The sequence below is a fragment of the Bombus affinis genome, chromosome 3 (genome assembly GCF_024516045.1).
Source record: "Bombus affinis isolate iyBomAffi1 chromosome 3, iyBomAffi1.2, whole genome shotgun sequence".
NCBI lineage: Eukaryota > Metazoa > Arthropoda > Insecta > Hymenoptera > Apidae > Bombus > Bombus affinis.
The window spans coordinates 9,201,333-9,219,446 of record NC_066346.1 but is presented as its reverse complement, the minus strand read 5'-3'; the positions used below and the strand labels follow the sequence as shown (position 1 = coordinate 9,219,446).

The window sequence follows — 18,114 nt, the reverse complement described above, 5'->3', positions numbered from 1 at the left end:
ATTAGGATCGTTCTTGTTTCTGTAAGTTACAAACGAATGTAACAAATGTTCCCATATGTTAAAATTTAATAATGCTATTTTTTAAATAATTCAGTATCGTAGACTCGTTAAGATATATAATCGTTAATAGAATATGGGAAAAATATGAAACGACAGCGAATACGACATATCGCATATTTTTTAACGAGATAATAGGCGTTCTCAAGTAGAACAGTCTTATAATTAACGCGACGTCGACCACAGAGTAGAATAGGTCAACGAGTAATCAGACACTAGCGAGGGAAATTTAATTTTTACTTTCCTACTAAGCTGTAAATTCTGATCGAAATTTTGAGAAGAAAACGAATAGAAGATCTACTTTAAAATCTGCTTTAAAAACTGTTTCTTCGCTACTTTTAACAAGAGAGGAATGTTCCAACGCGTTGCACTTTCAAAGAAATTTCTGTTTACGACGTCTAGGACGAGTTAAATTTTTCCGCGGCGGTCAGGGGACAGGTAGAAATTAATCTTCCGCGGTGCCACGAAATTTACGACGCTTGTAATGTCGTCCTCAACCGCGCTCGTACAAGTGTCTCCTGTAATTTTTCAGCACGTCACGATATTCCTCTTGATGCGACCCAAAGAAATCAAAGGAATTCGATTCATCCGTTGAAAACGTTATCTCAAGATTTTCTTCTTTTTTCTTTTTCTTACGTAGAGATGAATATTGAATTCTATCTTTGTCTCGTGCAAATAGAGGAAATATATATCGTATAATTCAGATTATACTAGTCGTTCGAACGTTTATACGTCATTAAGTATCTATCGATCTTCGTCATTTGTTATATTCAGTTTATAGAAATGAAAATATTTTACTCTGTTCGAACGTTCTTCGTTTCAGTGTTCGAACCTAACACGTTCAATGCGAAAGACGTGAACGTACGCGTCATCGGGATTTCCTATTTTCCTTGCGGATGACGCCTGGATAAATGGAAACACGGTATAGAAAAATCGATTTCCGCCACCAGGGACTCTCTTCGATTTTGTGTGCCGCATTGAACGTGTTGAAAGCGGGAATCGAACGAAACTGTTAACATTTATAAAACATAAATAAAATTTATTTACCGTGTCGTAAAAGTTCGGTTACAATTGTTACTTTGCATTGCGTTAACAGAAGTCCTAAAGGATCGTATAGCTTTTTAACAGATATTTTAAGGTAAAAATATGAGAGTTGGAATTAGTTTTTAATTAGCGTTATTTAAGCAGTTGGAAGCAGCACAAGTACAGAAAAGAAAGCAACTTCTGATTTTTATGGATATATATAACTGTTTTATTTTACTAAGAACAAGGGGACAACTGAAGAGAGGAAAAAGCAGAGTAATATATCGTATCTTCCAAATTACTTTCATTGGATAATGTTCGTCCTAAGATCACCAAGAACACTCGGCTTTAACTTTTTCAAAGCAAAATAAATGTTCTTGTTATCTGGAATTTCTTTCTTCCTCTACGAGAATAAAACTTTTCAATTTATGCTAAAATGTATGGAATAAAAGTTTTAGTGGATACTAGTGGATTTTAGTGGATAATAGTCCAAAATTTTCATAGCAAATTAGAAATTCCAACACCTTCGTTCTCTTCCCGGTAATAAAACAATTATTATTTCTTCTACTCTTTTGACTTACACTCACACAGATACGAATGTGAATAAACACCTTGTGCTCTATCCATTAAAAAAAGCTACCCAGTTGACAGCCCAAAATATCAAAGAATCAACCGAGATAAAGAACCACCACTTCATCTCGTCGCGTAAATGCAAGAAGCTAAGAAGACCATTGAATAACCCTGACATCCAGTCCATTTCCAATTATTCACGCCACGGGCGAACAGTAGAAGAACAGGATTGATTTTCCTTTTGTCCCGAAAACGTGACAAGGTTTCCACGAGGCAAGAAGAGGCTTTTTAAATCGATAAATAGTCCAGTGACCGCGAGCTCGGCACTGCCGAGTGCAATTTTACATGCCGCTTGTTTCGACGAGCTGCCAATTCAGCCGCGATGAAGAGGAACGAGAGTCGAAGAGAGAGAAAGAGAGGAAGAGAGAGAGAGAGAGAGAACGAAGAATGACGAAGAAACGAGGGCTCACCTTGGGCACGAGCGAAGCTTACTCGGCAATAAAGACGAGACGAAGCCCTCTCGTCGCGGAAGGGCTCGAGAAACGGTGACAAAATGTGCGCCACGGATCCCTGATGCTCGTCCATCATCGCATTACCTGGCTGCTTATCGACTGAAGATACTCTTTCCGCCATTTGTCCTTGCTACCACGTCGTTCCACTTTCCAGAAACGACCAGCGGAACCGTACTCCGTTGGCAGTCGCTGTCGAAACGACGTTTTGTCGGAATTTTTCTTCATTACGTTGTACTTTTCAGTGTATTAACCGGGCCGCTTCCGAGAATATAATTCTAGGTCACAAGGAAGGTATCGAAATCTCATTAATTTTCCCTGACCGACAGTTTCTTAATTTAATTAGGTTTCCACTCCACTATTTCTGGCCTGAGCTGGAATATTTTTAGTCGTTTTATGAGGGATTCTCGTGTACAGGCAATAAAATCAAGCGATTTCCATGAATATTTTCTTAGAATAACTACCGACTATGTGAGGCTGGATGTTTTTTCAATGTAAATAGTCTTCAAGTGTAAATTCTATTTTTCTGTTACAGTTACTCTCCTCGTTCGCTGTGGGTATATTATACGAGTCTTTTGATCGTCTTCGATGATGCATCCATCGTTGGCGCGTAGCGTAGAATCTGTCACTGTCGTGAGAACACAAAAGTGAGGAATTTTTCTTAAGGCCAGATGATTCATACTGTGATTGAACTTATTTTTGAAAGAGAAATATGAAAAATTGGAATGTTGCAGCGTTAAGAAGAAAAATTTACTTCTTTCGCCGGATAAATTGAGCTTGTATCGTTTAAGAAAATGTGAGTGAGTAATTAAATAGGAATTTGAGGTTCAATCTCTGGGGAAATTTCTAACGAAGCGAATAAGCTTCGTCCGAAAATCGACTAGTCAGCGTGCGTGCCAGTTAGTAAACGATAAGAAGAATTGAAATAGGAAAAGACTACTTTTGTGCTTCAAGATTATATTTACATCCCAAAAAAATCCAATGTCTCATATAACTGATAATTAGCCGCCTCCACAAAAGAGACAATTCATAAAAATCACTCGCTTTTATTATTGTTACATGAGAATCCTCCCTTAAGAATTTTTCTTTCCACCTTAGTCTGTCGTCCACCTTATAGTCTGCCGTCTTAATACAAAAAGACGTATCTAGTCAAAAAGTGATTTTTGAGAAAAACGACTTTTACTATTCAACAACCAGACATCGATTTCGCGTACATAAACTTTATATCTTCAAGTTTCAATGCAGATACGGCTTTCTTATTTAACATACGTATAGATAAACCAGTGCTATCTGGTAGTCATTGTTTTTGGCTTAACAGGGCAGCATTATACTGGCTAATCCCAATCGTAAGAATACAGTTCGAAATAGTATTGAAGGTATTGAAATTTCTTCGCTCTTCTTTAATTAAAAGTTGCATAATTTAGGTCTTATTCTACCACTTTCGATCTGCAAGTAATATTTCTAATTATATTTAAGAAGTAGCATTTTCTATTTTCAACGTAGTATACCGCCTGAAAGTAATACGATATTTTCAATTTTGCCTGATCGAAAGTTTCATAATTCAGATTTTCTTTCGTTATTTGTGGAAGTCACAGAAGATGTAACATGTCCTATTTTCTATTTTCAGTTTATTCTACTGGGCTGTTCTATGGATATAATTCTAGGTTCCATGAAAGTATTGAAATCTCTTTCATTCTCTCTGATTGAAAGTTTCTTAATTCGGCTTTTACTCTCCTACTTTTAGTCTGAAAGTAATAAACGAAGTAATATTTTACTGTTCAAAGTAGTTAGAGGGTGGCCGTTATAAATGGTCCTATCGTGCAAACCAAACGAAAGAGTTACCGTGCTTCAAGAGACATAGTATAAAACGCAGGAAAAGTCATTAAATCTTTGTTTCAATAATCTCTTTTATATCAACGAGACATACAAAAGATCTACAAGTATATACTGTACATTTTGAAATTCCCGGCTTTCTCCACGATCACATTCGAAACTTTTGAATAATTCCCTCGAAAGTTTTCGCACATGACGATTTCCCAGAATAATTCAAGGTTCTCGATGGATAGCCGTCGCATTGAATATCGCGCAGTTATCCCAAAGCTTCGCCAAGGCTCGCGAGTTGGGATCATAAAAATTCCATTATCGCCGCGATTTTCGTTGCGCTGAACGATACGCGTGGCCGCATGAGTTCCGATTGTAATGAATTTCCACGGGGCTGTAATAATGGAATTTTTACGGTGTTCGATCGTCGAAACAAATCGACCAAACAGTCTATTCTTGATGGGAATAATGGAAATCGTATTGAAGGTGAAAAAAAAAGTAGTTTCCGCTCTTTGCGAGCGATTATTTTTATTTCCTCCGGACGCGCACGTGCAGTTCAAGCTTCTTTGTGCGAATCTATTTTGTTATTCTACTGAACGGTAGATACATGATATTTATAAACTTTCTGATTTATTTGTAAAACGGAAAATAACGATACTTTTTGTCAGCAAAGGGATCCATCTTTAAAACGTAGGAAAATATTACACGTACGATACATGTTGTATACGGATTATACAACGTGTTAAAAAATAAAATGAAAATGCCATGAAATGAATGTCGCGCAGTGTCATGAAAACGTTTGATGAAAATGTTCGATCAATCTGGAATTTAAAATTATGCTTTCTTCATGTAAAATGTAATCTTTCATTTGTGAGAAACTTGACACATTTGTTATGGAAATATCACATCTTGCGAATTGCACATTCTATCTAAAAGTTTTCTTTCGAATTTTTCTCTTCAAATAGCGACGGTTATACTAAAACACCGTTTGCTGCTTCTTTTATCTCTCGAATTTTGCGATACTCGCGTTGCAATATTAGTAACATTATCTACTAATAATTGACAAAAAAGAAAAAAAAAAAGACAGAACAAGATATCAAATACTTTCTATTCCCCTAACGGGATGCCTAAAACCTTTAAATCTTTACAATCCTCCGTATCACCAGTTTCTACGTAAATCCAATCAACTAATTTACCAAAAACCAACAAAGTAAAATAAAATAAAAATGCAACACGCGGGGGAAACGGAGAAAACATAGAAAAACACCAAAAAAAAAGAAAAAGAATAATGAAAAATAATCGTCAGGAAGGTCGTGAAACATTGCACGCTGCATTTAAAATCGTAAATGTCTCGAGTTTACCATATCGATGCATCTATTAGGCAATTCCAACGACCAAAGAGCGCACAGAAGCATCGTACGAGCGCGACCAACCGCCGTTACATCGCGATGTTTATAAAATTTCATTTTCTGCTCGCACTATCGTTTCAACGTATCGAGAATTGTTTCACTTGGCAAGGAAGGAGAAGTGGAAACGGCATCGATAGCCGGATGTTCGTTCCCGTACGGGGAATCGTAAATACACGTTTCGCCGGGCCAAAAGCCTTTTCCCCTTTCTCGTTCCCGGAAGGAATCGAGCCAGGAGAAGCAAAATAGGGAAGAGGAAAGGAAACTATCCTTTACGGTGGGTCCGGGAATAACTTCGGGCATTAAAGGAACTCCGCGACGTCTTTCGAGTGTTCGCCGCGTTTCCGGCGGTCTCCAGGAATGGACGCGTTATTTTCTCTGTTCACGGTGCTTTTAAGGACTTCTACTGAACTGTAAATTGTGAGCGGAAAACGTGGTTCGCTGGAATCCTTTGATAAACGATTCGGCGAATTAAATGTAATTGACCGGTGGAGGGGACAATCAAGAATGATAATAGTCGTTGTAAATGTGATTAGTCGAAGTTGGAAAACTTGTTACGATGGAAAAGTTTGGCACGTTGCGATTTCAAAGGCAGTAATGGCTTTCTTAAGTAAGCAAATGTTTCGTTATTATATTTAATCGTGTTCATTTGCGTTGTATTATTTTTTTATTTTTACACTACATTACGTCGATTCTGTTTGATTATATTTAGCAACGAAAGTTATGATTGTAACTGGTATTCTTGTCTTTTTTTTTTCTTTTTTAGAGTACGTAGGGAAATGAAGGGAATGTTTGAAATTTTTGAATAAGGGAGAAATTGAAAAATGTTTCCTTCTCTTAAATAAATGATACGGTGGAGTAATACAATTTTTTATAATATTGATTGTAAATAGAAATTTCGAAATAAATGTTAGATCTCGCGATTGGTGAAATTTATGGAATTGTCTTGCGTATCTGACGTATTTCGTGTGGTAAAGAGCGAGAAATATAGCGGACGCTATTTGGCAAGAATAATAAAATGATTTATTAGCAATAACGCGTCTCACGCTCAAACTCGAAGATCCGTCTGCGAAAATAAGAAATCACGATCCATTTTATATCCGTGTTTACGCGCGATCATTTACGATCGCCGATTTATGGCCACCGCTAAAGTTTCCTGCGATTTCTATTCGGAAATTAAACGATTTATATTTATTAGCTGCAATCAACTCGCCAGTAAAAAACATTCTGCTGATACGTCAACGGAATTCCGATTATCCCTCCCGTTAATATTTCCACCGATCGATATTCCATCCAATTTTTACAAATATTTTTATCTCTTATCGTTTCTTTTCCTTAGATTTATATACCGATTTTATTTAAGAATTCTAAAGCATTTTCGTTCAATATTCCATTCGTCGATATTTTCACCAATCCATATTTCAATTTGCATTATTAATTTTTGAAAATATTTCCGAGTATTCTATTCCTTTGCTATTTCTCGATCATCAAAGCTTTCTACATTTATTCATTTCGAAACTATCGCCTAATCAAATAAGATTGGGTTTGGATTATTTTTAAGGAGAATAACGCGTGATCGTGAAAGAGTAATATTTCACGGTCGGGCGAAACTTTCGTTTTCGAAAGGCCTGCATTCCGTTAATTATAACAAAGAGACGCGTAAAAGGAGAATGGTAGAACACAGCTCCTCTGAAAATGGGGCAGCCAAGATCGTTTCTGCGAACCGGAAAGCGAAGCTCGCTAAAATCCGCTTTTAGACTAGCGGAGAATATCCTTTAGTCGTCGGGCAGAATCGAGCCTGTTTCGTTCACACTGTTTCTCAATCGTTTCAAAAACAATTCCTCTTTCGTTTCCTATGTTCTGCGTTAGTCATTTGTTTTTTCCTCTCTATTCTTCTTCATACATTCTCCGATCAACTTTCAAATAAAATTCTAAATGAAATTGCTCTTTAATTTCATCGTTAATTAAATTACTGCTAACTAATACATACAACTTTCTACGACTATTTTCAAGATTATATATATGTATATTCGTATACAATAGTTATTCCTTCTGGGTTGCAATATATGTTTTAATCATTTGTTCTATCACTTTCTATTTTACTTACTATGGAATTTACTATTATGGAATTAAATAAAGCAATTGCGACGCCAATAGGGGTGAGATACGACCATAACGTCTCGGTAATAATTGTCCTTCGCGTTGAAGATTCTCGTGAGCTTCAAAAGAGAGACCGCCTCTTTGTTTCTAAATTAAATTAAATGTAAAAATGAAAAACTCTTAATCTCTATTCTCTTCTAATGAAAACTGTTGACGTTTAGTATCATCCGCTCTTAATAAAGTGAACTATATTTAGGTAATTTCAATAGCCCCATCTTAATTGTATTGCTCGGAGATATTCTACTTGAGGATCGCGGTAAAAGTATTCGCGCATATTTAATAAACTTCTCGACAAAATATTTTACCAACTGGTGGATAATTCCGGGTACAATTCAAAAATAATTTGCATACAACAGAAGCTTGAAATTTTTCCGGCTGCTATTATAATTTTTCCTCGTATATCGTACGGAACGAAGAGGAATCCGGGCAATGCCGCGGAATTCGCCGGAAAAGTCGCGTGCCAGTGGACAAAGGCACATTAGGGGCGCGGATAAGCGGCCACTCCTCGTTAACGATCCTTGGTACAGTTTTCTGGCGACGTTCAAGCTTGTACGTGCTCGCCAGTCTTCCACGTGACCTACACCGACCCTTTTGTCGTCGATTTCCATTAGAAGATTCTTTTTTGGTAACAAAGGAGACACTGACGTTCGTTGCAACGACGTTTTAAAACGGATACGTGAAATGTGAAACATATACACGAGTACGCGAATTTGTCGAAGTTAGCAATTTTTGCGAAAATGACGCAATTTACAGTAAACTTTCTCCAGTCGCTTTTAACAAGCTTTACTTTATTACCAAATTAAGACATTAATGGGTACAGCTTGAGAAACTAATGTATTAGGTTGTCCGAAAAGTTTCTTTCTTTTTATAAGAAAATAATAGACGCACGATGTTTTTTTGTTTTATATTAGTTTATTGAATTATGCACGAACGTAATAATAGAAATATGACGAAATGGATCATACCTAATTCAATAAAATAATATAAAACAGAAATTGTTATTCATCTATTATCACCTTATGAAACGAAAGAAACTTTTCGGACAACCTAATAGCTTTTATTGTTTCATTGATTGAACGTCAAATTTAAAAAATTGCTTCGTGAAAAAGAAAAGAAAGGAAACGGAAGGCTAGAATCAAATATTAAAAATTGGGACGAGTCAGTGAACTGTATAATTACCAAACTTTCCAATATTGTTTGCGTGATTCTTACTGAATTACAATTTCAGTTCTTTGGTCCATATTTGGCCAATTTTTTAATTACGTCCAATGTTAATTTAGTTAGAATTGGTTTCTTTTATCGCATTAGAAATATCGAAACATCGCATTTTCTAGCCTAACGGCTGGACAAAAAAAAACGGAAATTTCAATATTCAGTTCGGACATTCTATCTTCCCCTGCGCGAGGATCGTCCATAAAAACACGTCACAGCTTTCCAGTTTAAGCCCTTAAACGGAACAAAAGCTTGACGCGGTACACCGGCCGACAAGTAGAACAAACCATTAAACACCTTCGAGCACAATGAAATCGCACGTTCGACTGCGCGTGACAAGTAGAACAGGTCAGCGGATCTCCGGGCGAATACAATAAAACAGTGCCTGGTCGGACACTACCACGCAACGCTGATCCAAAAATTAACCAGACGTTTACGTCCGATGGTGATGTAACAGATTACCGTGTTTTATAACATATACGGAGACCACTGGTCATTTCTGAACAAAATTGATTATTCGGCTATTTGTGGGTTCTAGAGAATTTGAAAATTGCTATTGAAAATAACTATCAAAATTAATTTTGCCTTTGGTAATGGCAAAAATAGGAAACCTGAGATTCCGTTATTTCAACGAGTTTGTTCTAATGTTAAAAACAGACAAGTCTGTTGGATAATATAAGGTACAAGCTGTGCTTATGGCAATGAGATGGCGTTCGCGTGAAACATCACCGTTCGCCACATTACCGTGCAATTAGGCTCGTTTCTCGCTCATCTTTCACGACGTTCCAGGTGGGATTTCCGAAGGATACGCTCGGAATGAAACAGGAGTAGCGAAAAAGGGGGTGAAGAATGAAAACGGGCGAGGAATACAGGATAAAAATATTGAAAAAAAAAGAAGAGAGAGGAACAAAGTGGGAGACTGTGGATGGAAAACCCTCTTTGCTTTGCTCGCTCGTGCAAATTTAAGTAGGAAGAAATGTTTCGCTAGCAACGCTGGCTTTTTCTACCTGCCCTTTCTCCGTTCGTTCATCTTCCGTCTGAGCTGTTTTTCCCGTGGAATTTTTCTTTCTCCCGCGACCAAGCTCCCTTTCGGAACCTTCTCTCTCTCTCTTTCCCACCCTCTTACCCTCACTTTTCCTATATCCTCGTCAGAAAACGTCGGGGTAACTCCTGTTTGACGTGGCTTCGCGCTAAAGTAAACGCATCCGGTTTCACGTGTTCCTCCAACAACGCTCACCTCTATTTCCGTGTTATTCTTCTTCCGGCCCTCAACGGTGTCGTTCGAAATTCATTTTTTATTCTTTCGCAAAGTTGTACCGTGTATTCGTACGTGTACGTGGATACGGGATTGTCTGAATTTTAAGGGAATCCGACTCGTTTCGAGACAATATCGAATTCGGCCACGGCTTTCTCTTAGTCGACGCGAAATTGTTACGTCCCTCGTCTTGCATATTTCATCATTCGTGATGTAGCTACGTGTTTTGGGAGTTTAAGTCATGAATGTTATCGTTCTATGTGTTGCTTTTTGCAAGCAACTCGTTGGATTAATACGATCGCTAACAGTGTCGTACGTATCTGATGGTTTAGGATTCATTCAGGTATGGCCTTAAAATAGGAAATTAGCAAAGAAATGAAACGTATCAGACGGTTTATGGTAGCAGTGCGTTGAATTATTAAACATATTGTATATAGGAAAAATTGCTGGACGGTTCGTTGTCATTCATTATATAGTAGGAATATGTCGAGGTAGTTTCAGTAGTAGAGGAATGTGTACCGTCAGACATTGGAGCTGCGGCACTGTACGAAAGTCTTGGAAATTTACATCGATTTTTTGGATCGTCATTACCTTGTTTCTTACGTCGGAAGCTTTCTTTTGCACAAAATGAAAATAAGAAAGACGATGGGTCGATCGAAATTTTCGATAATTTAGAAAAATACGTAGAACGATAAGAATCCTTAGACGATTGTCTATAAAGGAATGCATTTGTCAAGAATATTCTATGTTTCATTTTTTTAATTTCATTTCTATAAAACGAGGTTCGTCTGTGTAAAATAGCTTCATCTCATATAAAAATGGAAATATAACAAAATTGAAAGTTGTACGCTCTATAACTACAAATTATTAATTAGTAAAATGTATCCAAAGATATCCGAGTCATCTCATACCAAAAAAAGAAAAAAAGAATTCTTCCACAAATGACTAATTAAAAAGTTTTCACGAACTCGTCTCTCTGTGTCGAAAAAATTCTCGGAACTCGTTTCCACACGCTATGAAAACCATCAAACAGAGCACTCGAGGTGGAAACTAAGGCACGGCACTTTTTTTCAGGTGCGGATGATCGCATTGAAACTTAAGAGGCACGCATCCGTGAAAACGTGACCCATAAAGCTAACCTTTTATTCCATCGTGCCCCATGGGGTAGTAGGTTTGCGTTCGACACGCAAAGAGAACCAGCGAAACCAATAATTTCAGCTTAATGTCTCGTGAAAAACGAAACAGAGGCCGTGTCTGCTACTCGTCCATTTCACGTTTCTCTTCTTTCCTACCATTTCGCATTTTATTTCTCCCTTTACACGCGTGTTTGTTCTCTTTTTGTTTTGCATTCTTCTTCTATTTGTTTAATGTTCTTTCCTCGTTTTAGCAAAACACAATACGACTTACGCGACATGGAACAGAGAAACCAATTAAACCGAATTATTCGACTATTCGTTACACAGAATTTCTCTATTTTTTACCACAAAATCGCTCAGTCTACGCACACGCGGTCACATACACGAGTATTCTTTTCTATTCTTTTTTTATTTGCCATCGCATAACTCGTGACGAAATTGAAATAAATTCTACCGATAAACGTTTGTTTTTTCTTTTTTTTTTTTTTAATTCCTTTTGTGTTCTATAAGAAAATAAAAGTAGAAAATTCGTATTGTTCGAAGACTAAAACTTTCGATATCGCGATCCAGGTGTTTTATTCTCGACGTTGAAAGTTTGTTGCTTTCGCGAAAGATACTTTACACGCCCAGGGAAAAACAACGGCGGAAGTAGATTTTTCACTTCCCACCTTGAAATTGAAGTCTTCTTCTCTTTTAATAACCAGGCCAGGTGCAAACTTTTCGGACTGGTTGGTGTTACGAAAAGAAATTTCTTCAACTTTTGGAAACTAACGAAAATAGTCCGTCGTCGTTCCAATTTTTCACCGGATTCTCTATCTTTGCCTCGGGTCGCTCGAATGTGTTATTTCTTCTCGTCAGTGACTCGTCTGTCATTCGGCTGATTTTCATCTTGCACAAGTGTTTCATTCGAGATATAAATTAATTAAAATTCATGTTTCTTTTTTCTGGTAATTTAGCCGAGCGTAACGAAATTCTTTCAGCTCTCGGCGAGAAAACGGGAAAATAGAATTTTAAATTAATGTAGGGCTCGGAGTAAAAATGGTGAAAATTTTGGGAACGAGGGGAAACGCGGTTTCATATTTGTATCTATCATTTAATTATATATCTATGTATGTAATAAATCTTCGATGCTTTGGAAACATTGCAAACTGGAATTTTAACAAGATTTTGACTTGTTAAAAGTTTCGTCCGTTAACTTGTTAAAAAATATTAAATCAATGGTGAAATTAATAAGCGACAACTGAAATACGTTAACGCTTTATCGACGGACCGGTTAACGCGTTAATTGAAAAATAATCACATTGGTCATCTGATTAAAAAAGAAAGACGGTGAACATGGAATATAAAATACATCTAAAGAATCGATAACATGTAACTGTATAACGAATGTGTAATAAATACGATTCAATAAAATCTCATATTGTAATATAAAAACGAGATATGTAATTGTTTCAAGCAATATTTCATCTGAATAATATTAAACAAATAACGTAGAGATAATAACAATCCTCTCTCTCTTTGATACAACCTTTCAATTTCATATTAATTTCACATTAATTTCATATTAATTTCATTTGATATTAATATCGCGCCTCGTCGATAACGCGATAATAAAAGATAATTAATACCTAGAAGCGATATTTTAATAGCGATATCGAGTTTTGAATATTCGTAATAATTCACTAACTACACTAATCTGGATAATAATTTAACGATTAGAGTAGATACTATTTTAAATCGACGTGTTAAATACTTACTTGGATTCATCCTGATCTTCGTCATCGTCCTCAGAGTCAAAGAAGGCATCGTCGTCCTCTGCGTCAATCGAAGTTTCCGTTCTCATTCGTCGGTTCTGTTGAATCGCCCGGGATTTCGGGATTACGATGTCTCTGAAAAAAGAAGAACCAGCAAGTAGAAACGGTCTGTGTTTGATCTAGCTTTTGAACCACGTTATCCTTCTGCAATTGCTTTTGCCAAGCCAATGCGCTTTTTCCGCTAAATTTTACCACTGAAAGCTACGCTTTTATTTTGCCGCCATTTGACGTTCTTAAAATCTTCAAATCCACACGCGTAGCAGCAACAGAAACAGGGTATTTGTACGCAAATTACAACCTTACTTTGCAATGAAGCTGTTTGTTAGTTTCTCTTACCTACGTTTCATTTCCAATTTTTATATTTCATTCTCATCGTCAACTTTTTATGGTCATACGAAGGTACCACTAAATGGAACGAAATTTAATTAATTAACACGAACCTAATTAATTAGCACATTAAATTCTATGATAAATACGACGGCGTAGAAATATCTTTCGTAGCCACTGTACATAATCCCAAAAAATATTAATAAATATGAATAAGACAAGATTTCTGTTTCTACGAAAAAGATATCGAATTAATTCCTGCGCCTGACTCTCACGCAAGAAATACCGAAAATCCCGAGATGTTATTTGAAATCGCTTCAATTAATTAATCTAAGTAAAAATAAGTGAAAATAATTAAAAGCAGATTTAATATTAGGCAGATCGGGTGGCGCTAAAAGTAACGCAACCGGTTTCCTCGATTCGTGTTCTCGGGGCGAAAGAGGTCTGGCGAATTTAAAAAATTTAAGCGGATCCACTGTGTCAAGATACCGGGGTCGCACTCTGGGAATGGAATAAGTTAAAAGCGATTTCTCTGGCTACGGAAAATGGAACGCTTTCGAATATAATTTCTCGCCGGGGTAGAATGGAGTGCGAAACGAAGAGGAAGAAGAGGTGGCGGAGGAGAGTGGTAAAGAGAGACAGAAAGAGAGAAATTTTCCTAGGAGGCCGCGTGAAAAATTTCTATCGTCGATAACGACGTTCAGTTTGCACGGTCCAATGGAAGATTTTTACTCATAACATGTTTCATACTGCGAGACTCGCGTTTACGCGAGAACTCGTCGATCTGTACCATTCTCTGCTCCTTAGCGCGTAATATCTCCAGCAGAATATAAAATTTTACGCGATAAAAGAAGACAGGAAGAAAATTAGAAAAGAATTTTAGATGCATTTTGCGAAGATGAAATAACCGTTTCGCGAAATCCACAGTTCTAGTGTCATCGAACGACGTTCAACGATATTTAAACGATGTTGTAGAGTAAAATAACGATAGATGAAAATTATTATCTTTGATGTATTTTTCGAGCGTTAGGACGACATTGACGAGAGTTTCGAACAATATTTCAAGCAGCCAAGGGCTGCTTTTCATCGCTACAACAGAACGTTGAAAATTGTTTGGGAAACATTTTGCAATGTTTCGACTAAATTTCGAGCCTCTGTGCGGTGTTTAAAATCGCCCTAGGCTGCCTTTTAAAAACTGAAATAATTCTACACGACCACGATCAACGTGTCAGAAGGATCTCTTTTATAATTCCACAATTTCATACGAAAGAGGATAAGCAACTAACCTTTTATCATACTACAATAGTAAGTGATAAAATTTCATTAATGACATCTCGGTGCAAGAAAAATTCTCGACTTAAGAAATTCAACATATTTCACGCCACGATTCACAAGCTCTAATAAACTTTCTTGATCACTACATATTTTATTAGCAAACCTGCTACTGTTAATTAAGAGAATTTATGACTGTGTGAAGAGAATACAATAATATCGATAACCAGCGATTCGTAATTTATCAAATTCCGTTAACAATACCTATCAATTCAGGAACACTCTAATTACAACAAATTCGCCAACTGATCAAACATCACGACAGATTCCGCCACCAAATGCCAATCAAAAGTTACAAATTTCTTCGCTGGTTTCATCAAGAGAATACATCAACGCGCGAAGAGAACACAATAACATTAACAATTAACAATTCGTAATTTACTCCGCTGTAATCATATCAATACGGCAACGCGTTAGTCCTAACAAATTCACAAACGTATCAAACTCGGTAATCGATCCGGGACACGTTTCACGCTGCGATTCGCACTTCGCCGAATCCCAATCAACGCATCCGAGAAACGTGATATTCCCCGGTTATAATACGCCAATTATAAACGATCGAATTCGCTCGCGATTGTTCATCCTGTATCTCCCATAGGTACACGAAGAGAAGAGCATCGGGTACGCGGATCGTTCTACGCGTTAATTGGCCATGAAAGGCCGTTTAATGTCTCGCGCGGACCGTTCAAGATAAATTCCAGGGGCCGTCTGAATGCCTCCATATCCACGTGGAAACCTGCAATCACCGTTAACTGGCAATAAGCACGCTCGGAAATCAATGATCAACGTCCCCGCACCCTCCTCTCCACCCACAACAGCCGAGGATCTGCACGGTTTAATGCCGTGTTCGATGGATAATATCGCCGCGATTAATCATCCGTCGTGACCGCGTCAACGAATTCGCCGATTCCACGAGACTGATCCTCAAACAGAACCGTTTATTTCCTGTTTATTTCTTCTCGGCGAAACGATGTTCCGGATTCGAGTGGCACTTCGCCTCGATCGCGCCATACTCCTCGGCTCTTGCCGCGTTAGAAGGCAGAAAGTCGAAAACTTTCGACGCGATTAAATGGGATTGAATGGTATCTACGGGGCTGGCAGCTGTTTGGCTACTGGGGCGGAGAATATTTTGCAGCGTAAGTTTTGCAAGTTTTAAGAGGTTTCGGCTTGTAATAGGTGTTCTGGGGGAATTTGATGGCACGTTGAGGAAGGGAACAGGAATTTCGCAGATTTTATAGATAGGCTTCGAGGTCGGTGTAGCATTGGTTAATTCGTAGAGTGGATCGTGGAAGGTATTCGGTTATAGGAGTTTTCGTGTTCTTTTTATGGATAAATCGAGATTGTAGGGAAGACACGTGAACTTTTCTTTGGATTTCGTATTCCAAATACGATTTTAACTATCCAAGCGATTAGTTGGCGAAGCAGCTGGCAATCGCTATGTATAGGTTTATATTTTCGCGTTCTCGTGGTTTGTGTTACGTCAATCGCTGTTCAGTGAGGCATCCAAGTTTCACGCTAGTTAGCTTCTAATTAGAATTTCGAATTCCAAAACGAGGATATGCAGGATCAGGCGAGACAGTTATCGGAGATAAACGTGGCAACTATTTTTAATGAAATTTATGAGAGTTCGAGTCTGTTTTGCGTAAAAATTGCTTTATATCCTGTTGCTTGACAGAATGTTTTCCGATTTTGCATCTATCAGATTTATGCGTTTCAACGTATGAATGCTTACCCTGATTTCTCAAGTTCCTTCTTGGAGACGCAAACAGCGGTGAACGTATCCTTCAGAAGACACAAGTCCTTCTTCTTGCAGTTCAGCGGGCGACAAAGTTCACCTAAAATCAGCAAAAATCCATATTAAGCGAAAGATTCCAATTATCTAATACGATTTTTAAATTATTCGTCGTGTGTTTATTCGTCGCTGTAATACGGAAAAATGTACAGCAATAGTAATATCCGAAGTAGTGATTTAAATAATTTGTATAATGGCAATTAAATATTAATTGTAATGTTTGGAAGATACAAAAGGTAATTGTTTGTTTATTAATTGCGTTTCCCACAGCGAATTCTCTTCGTTACATCAATTTATAACTACAAACCGGAACTGATTACATAAATCGATCTTTTATTACAGCCTCTTAAGTACAACAAACTAATTTAATTCCCAAGACTTTCGAGTCTCTGCCATTTTTAACAACACTTCCTGCGTCCAATCGATTTCAATTTCTTGAGAGTTGCATCGCAACGCCGCGATCGTTTCGTTTTATAGAATACCGAGAGATAAAAAGAGAAGAGAAAAACAAAAAAAGAAAAAAAGAGGAAAGAAAAGGAAGATCCAGGAAGCATCGAAGAACGGTATTGACGATTGTGAACGCGGCTCGATATTAAAAAGGCGGAAAAATTTCTCGTTCGGTGACGCTTGTAAACGACGTCGAAGACGCGGATTCACGTTCGTCAGAATTAAACTATAGCATTCGTAGTCACGATCGACGACGTGGAAAAATTCTGCCGTTCTCTCTTTTTCCTTCGTACGTCGATATTACGCCTCGGCCTCGTAATCCGCCAGCGTATTGACGCCTTGGAACGCGCGCAGTTTCGCCTTATTAAATTTTAAGACCGCTTCCGGCCGAGGAATATCTACCTGATTTCCTCGCGTTTTACGATATTGTTCGCCACGAATGTTCGTTTCTTCCTCGTAGAAAAAAGTTGGAGAGGATTTTTCTACAGAGAAGAATCGACGAGAATGACGACGATAATGCGACGATAATGCGACGATAATGGTGGTTGTTGATAATGTAATTCGAAGTTGGAATTCTATTTCGTGAAAAGGGTGGCGATAGAAAGAATTGAATATCAATCTCATAACGAATCAATAGTCCTTCTGCAATTTAGAAAAGTCGCGCAAATATTTCCAAATGATATTTACAAATATTTCTTATTAATGCAAAATATCCACGATCGTTCTCTTTTTCACCGTTCATTCCAACTTTCCAAAAAATATCTAAAAAAGCTTGAACAAGACTTGCACGCGGAACAACCATCGTTAAACAACGAACCTAGAATTTTCTACCTCAATTATCCATTCTTCCACGCTGTAGTATGAAATTCACCTTTCAAATTCTACCTTTTGAAATTTCCAAACTATGTAGATGTCTGGCAAACAAAAATTCTATGCCAGCAACTATCGTCAACGAGGAGTCGCAAATCCCCAAGCAATTCCAATGGATCAATCGGCATCGACTCCGCCCAAAAATCAATTTCTCAAAGGCGACCGGTGAAAAGCCTTTTTTCCCCTCTGAAAGGTCGAAAATGGATTTCGAAGTCGCGAAAGGGTTACGGTTGATCGGGTTTGTTGGAGTAACCAGACTCGAAGGCTAGAGGCAGAGGGAGGGAGGGAGAGAGAGAGAGAGAGAGGGTGAAACTAATTCTGTCGTTGAACGCAAGGAAGCAATTCGGGATTTTCACCGGGCGAAATGATTCGTTTCTTTGATG

General features: G+C 37.7%; 1 protein-coding gene across 1 annotated transcript in view; it reads right to left on the bottom strand.

Moving 5' to 3' along the window:
• Positions 1 to 18,114, bottom strand: part of LOC126914244 (proteoglycan Cow) — a 92,590-nt gene that overhangs the window by 56,510 nt on the left and 17,966 nt on the right. The window contains exons 3-4 of the mRNA XM_050717890.1: positions 16,355 to 16,457; positions 12,907 to 13,038 (exon numbers count right to left, since the gene is read on the bottom strand). Coding sequence (XP_050573847.1) covers positions 12,907 to 13,038; positions 16,355 to 16,457 — 235 coding nt within the window. The remainder of the gene's footprint in view (positions 1 to 12,906; positions 13,039 to 16,354; positions 16,458 to 18,114) is intronic.